The 5,009-nt window shown below is 38.9% G+C and overlaps 1 protein-coding gene across 1 annotated transcript; it reads left to right on the top strand.

The window, feature by feature from the left end:
• The first annotated feature begins 2,760 nt into the window (after window positions 1-2,760).
• LOC148880787 (AT-hook motif nuclear-localized protein 23-like) lies at window positions 2,761-4,252 on the top strand. The gene has a single exon (XM_088981706.1). The coding sequence runs from the start codon at window positions 3,052-3,054 to the stop codon at window positions 3,907-3,909; it is 858 nt and encodes a 285-aa protein (XP_088837832.1). The 5' UTR covers window positions 2,761-3,051; the 3' UTR covers window positions 3,910-4,252.
• Window positions 4,253-5,009: the final 757 nt, after the last annotated feature.

The following is a 5,009-nucleotide window of genomic DNA, read 5'->3' as shown; positions in this document are numbered from 1 at the left end:
TATCAAAACATAGTATAGTAGTAGTACGACGTACGAACTAGCAAGGGGCAAGGGAGAAGGGAGAAGGGGTGGAGGCTGTAGGCAATAGACCCTCCCAGTCCCAGCTCCCACCCACGGGAGTCGGGACCCCCTTCCCCTTCCGGTCTCCCCTGAGGCCTGAGCCCCTTCACTTGAAGTTACGTGGCTACAGCTTCTGATTTGACGTTCTTTTTTATTCTTTCCCTTTTAATAATCAGTAGCTTTACTTTTACCATCAGAGATTGACCATCTAAATCCCACCCCTAACCTTGCCACGCGTCAGGTATTCGACATGTTCACTGGGCTACGGTTTCGTGAACAGTGGACCCCACCCTGGGATGGGGCCTGCAGCAAGATACCAAACGAAAGAAAACAAATTCCTCAGGTTGGAGTAGTAACCCATCGACCAATCAAATCAGAGCAAGTACCGTGATGTACGGCAGGGATTAAACCCAAGATATCAATTTGGCGAGCTTTAGTTACACCCTCTATTACGTGATCAGGGTTTCATGATAACCGTTATGGCAACAATGGGTGATGGCCTCGGGAGGAGTTCCTTTGACAACATTACTATTATTTACTACTGCCTTACATGACCAGTAGTAATTGCTCATTTAAATTAAATTAATTTATCATTTAAATGATAAATTATTATCTATAATAATATAATATTTAATAATAATAATTTGGGGTTAGGTAGGCTATGGCCGAGGGAAAGGTGAGATATCTCATTGGAAAGGCAGGAACATTGGGGGCTTTTGTTTTGTGTATGAAGGCTGTGAAGTTGCAATCTCTCCAAAGCTTTCCTAGTTCTTACTTTATTTGTCACTTGACTTCCTAGAAAGATATAAAAGAAGAAAAGGATATCAAAAAAAATAACAGTTTCCTTCTGTTTCTTTCCCTCTCTCCCTTTCTTTTTTTATAGTAATTAAATTAGTTTCTTTTCTTTTCTTTTTTCTTACAATTTGTTTTTATGTTGGAAATTGAAGATCCTGTTTTCATGGTGTTGCGTAAGAGACATCTGTTGTCATCAAAAATGAAAATTTTGATTCTTAATTTAAGATAAAAATGCTTGCAGTGATATCATCTCTGCTGTTCTTTTATATATATATATATATATATATATATGCTTAGGGTTTAATATACTAGGGAACCATTTGACATGTCCGAAGAAGCAGATCTGATTGACTTATTGCCTTGTCCTTTGGTGAATAACTCATTAAGTAATTTGGGTTGCTTAAATAACTCTAAATATTTTATAATATAACTATTTTATCCATTAATAGTTAAAAGACAAAGTGATAAGTCATTCAGTTCAGCCAGTTCAGCCCTTATCAAATTAATGACCTCTAGGTGTGTAAATACCCTTCAAAACCCTATATTTAATTATACACAGTTATAAATAGACATTATCTTGTTTATTTCTTGTATTTTTTAGTAAATTTAAGCCCAAAGGAGTAATCCACCTCTTCTCACGTGAATGCATGGTTTGAACCTGCCAGGTCATATCCCACTCCATGCTCCAGGTGACAAAAAAAACTTTGTCACTAAAAGGGGTCCAGAGCTTACATGGAGAGAACAGAACACCTTTCGTCTTTTTGTGGCTAATGAATTTTATTATACAACAAATAGAACATGTGTCTGGAAAACTTGTGATTTAGAACCATAATTTGGCTGGTCCATGGATTAAATATTCTGGTTAATTATTAGCCTGTGCTGCTTCACAAAATTACAAGGAAAAAATAATTGTACTTTTTGACCCAAATAAAACAAATACTTATTAATTATTTGGGTTCTGTGTTTTCCTGTTTCATCTAACGCATAAATAAATAAAAATGAATATTTATATGAATATTCATTTTTAATTAAAGAGGCTGATTCAGGCATGTTCCCATCTTTGATGTATGGGACACTTCTTTTATGAAAAGGGAGAAAAATACTTATTTATAATAATAAAAGCTAGGGCATATATATATGTTTGCAAGCAAACACTTTTGCACCAGAAATCCTGGTTTATCAAAAAATGAAATGTTTGGACTGATTTTCCCTGATGGGTGTTCACTATTCAGCTCTCAATTAATTCAATTCTGCATTCTTGACGGATTTGAAACTCATGAATAAGGGGACTAATCATTTAGGTTCTAGGGAACTGAAGGAACTGGATTTATGTGAGTGAAGAGTATGGGTTTATTTGAGAGAGAATGAGCAATATGTACACCAGGGTCCAGATGGATAGATTAATAATTTTCTTCCAAAGGATCATTTTCTAAGGTTTGACTTAACACAATTTGGTGAAAATAAAATGATTTAAATGCCAATCAAGAAGAAAACATATGAAGAATTAATACCTGCAGCCAAACAAACCAACCCCATAAAGAAATGCAATTAAGCAGAAGCAGAGCTAATAATCAAGTAAAGAAAGCGGCTGAAACTGAAAGCCAAATAAACTGAGAAGAGAAGAGCCGTTCAGACATGAGAAAGATGAAGTAGACAAGGGAGGGGGCCCATCCGCCGCACCACCAGTTGTAAATTTGTAAAATTTGCTCACTCTCACGTTTGAGCTTTAACTCAGAATGGTCAACTTCCTTTAACCATGGTTAGCTTAACCCAAACCCTCTCTCTCTCTCTCTCTCTCTCTCATCTCACATAATAACAAGTACATCTAACCCAACCATCCAAGGGTTTATATTTAAAACCCCATTTATATTCATTTCATATGATATCACAATCTCTCTCTCTCTCTCTGTTTCAAAATTATAAAAATGTTTTCATATTTAAGCTTTTGAAGGCTGAGAATGGCTGCGTTTGCTTCTTTATCTCTACTTCATCCTTCCCGCTCCTCTTCCCTTTCTCTGCACTCGATCCTCGTGGTTGTTTTCTATTCTGTCTAGGGTTCGAGTTCCGGGGTTCTCTTTTTCTTTTGTTTAATTAATACCTACAAAAAAAAATCAAATCAAATCAGTTTTTTTCCTTTTTTTAAGTTGTTTTTTTTATTTGTTTTTCTTGTGTTCCTGTTTTTCTTTTGATGTGGGCATGGCGGGTTTGGATTTAGGCACTGCATCTCGCTATATTCATCGACTCCACCAGCCGGAATTGCACCTCCAGAGGCAACCGGAATCTGAAGATGACAACAATAGGGGTCAGTTTTCCGGCGAGCGTGACGATAGTAATCACCAAGGACTTGAGCTTGTTGCTGCTAACGCCGGCCCCGGAGACATCGTTGCTCGCCGACCTAGAGGCCGACCACCTGGATCCAAGAACAGGCCGAAACCACCTGTAATTATTACAAGGGAGAGCGCCAACACGTTACGGGCCCATATACTGGAGGTGGGAAATGGCTGTGATGTCTTCGACTGTGTGGCAACGTATGCTCGTCGGCGTCAACGTGGGATCTGCATCTTGAGTGGAAGCGGCACAGTGACTAACGTCAGCTTGCGTCAGCCAGCAGCTGCCGGTGCGATCGTCACGTTGCACGGGCGTTTCGAGATATTATCGCTATCAGGTTCCTTCTTGCCACCTCCGGCGCCACCCGGTGCTACGAGTTTGACGATATTTTTGGCGGGAGGGCAAGGTCAAGTCGTCGGTGGGAGCGTCGTTGGTGCTTTGATCGCAGCCGGACCGGTTATCGTGATAGCCGCCTCGTTCACGAATGTTGCGTACGAACGGCTTCCTTTAGATGAAGAGGAACCGCTTCAGATACAACCCCCAGTTTCTCAGTCTTCCGGTGGTGGTGGTGCTTCCGCTGGAGCCGGTGGCGCTGGTGGCGTCAACAACCCATTTCCCGACCCATCATCTGGTCTTCCATTCTTCAATTTGCCGCTTAACATGGGAAATTGTCAGTTACCCGTTGACGGCTGGGCCGGTAACCCAGGTGGCCGCCCTCCTTACTAACAAACAGATGATAGGTGGCTTCTCAATCGGAAAAATCTTTAATCTCCACGCTGTGAAGTGAAATCCAGCTCGGCCGAGACCGATTGCATCGAAGAGATTAAGTCTGTCTTTGGACCACAGAGGTCAGCGAATTCATGGATCCATCACCATGTATAATTAGTTCTTTTTTTTTTTTCTTTTTTCTTCTCTCCTCTTTTTCTTTTGTTTTTTCCTTTCCTTTCTCTTGTTGTTTTGGTTTTGTTTTTTGTCTTCTCTTTGGCTTCTGTAAGTCCTCCTTGTTGTTGTTCTTCTTCTTCATGGAACTCTCTTCTTCATAAGTAACGGGTTTGAGGATTTGGACTTAGCAACTTGCACTATTACCATTACTCAAGACAAAACTATTAATAGTATAGTACTAATACTACTTACTAACCAGTGGCAGTTACCATTGAAAGTTGAAACCATAAACTAACTTCTGTTTTAGAATTATTAATATATACATAAATATTCCAAATTTTTTTCTTGCATATATAGGATCTTATGTTTCAGTTTCCTGTACTTGCCTTTTTTGTTTACTACAAAAGATATGAAAGAAAGTAAAGACTATAAGCAATAAATTTTTCTAACAAAAAAAAAATTAAAGAACTACTTAACTCGATTTCTTCCTCTCTTCTTTTTACATATTTTTCTTTGTTTGTTTGGCATTTTTCAGTAAAACTTTTGAGATGGAAGCAAATCAATAAACTCGCAACAAATTAGCTTAGTTAAGTTGGCAAACTAAAGTAGTAGAAGAATTATTTGTATACTCAGTAATATTATAATATTACATAGCTAGCCGTAATAGCTTTTGCTTCTATTAGGGTTGCAGATTTTATATTTTTAGAGTTGTGTCCTTGACCGGAGCAACTTAGGAGGTTGAAATCATGGCCTCATGGGTTTTTCTTTTCTCAACAACATGGGCTTGGAAGAGACTATCCCAAATGGGTTCTTCCTGCTGAGGATGTAATTCTATTTGGAACCTGTCTGTGTATACAAGTTCTAACCTGAAGCATTGTGTTGCTGATTCTCCTCTCTCTCTCTCTCTCTCTCTCTCTCTCTCTCTCTCTCTCTCTCTCTCTCTC

The sequence above is a fragment of the Nelumbo lutea genome, chromosome 1 (genome assembly GCF_056320005.1).
Source record: "Nelumbo lutea isolate HS-2025 chromosome 1, American lotus-T2T, whole genome shotgun sequence".
NCBI classification, from domain to species: domain Eukaryota; kingdom Viridiplantae; phylum Streptophyta; class Magnoliopsida; order Proteales; family Nelumbonaceae; genus Nelumbo; species Nelumbo lutea.
Note: the sequence above shows the minus strand (reverse complement) of the source record. Positions and strands in the feature narration are given on the sequence as shown.

Coding starts and splice junctions, on each gene's coding strand:
- LOC148880787 (XM_088981706.1), top strand. CDS start 3,052: ATGGCGGGTTTGGATTTAGGCACTGCATCTCGCTATATTCATCGACTC.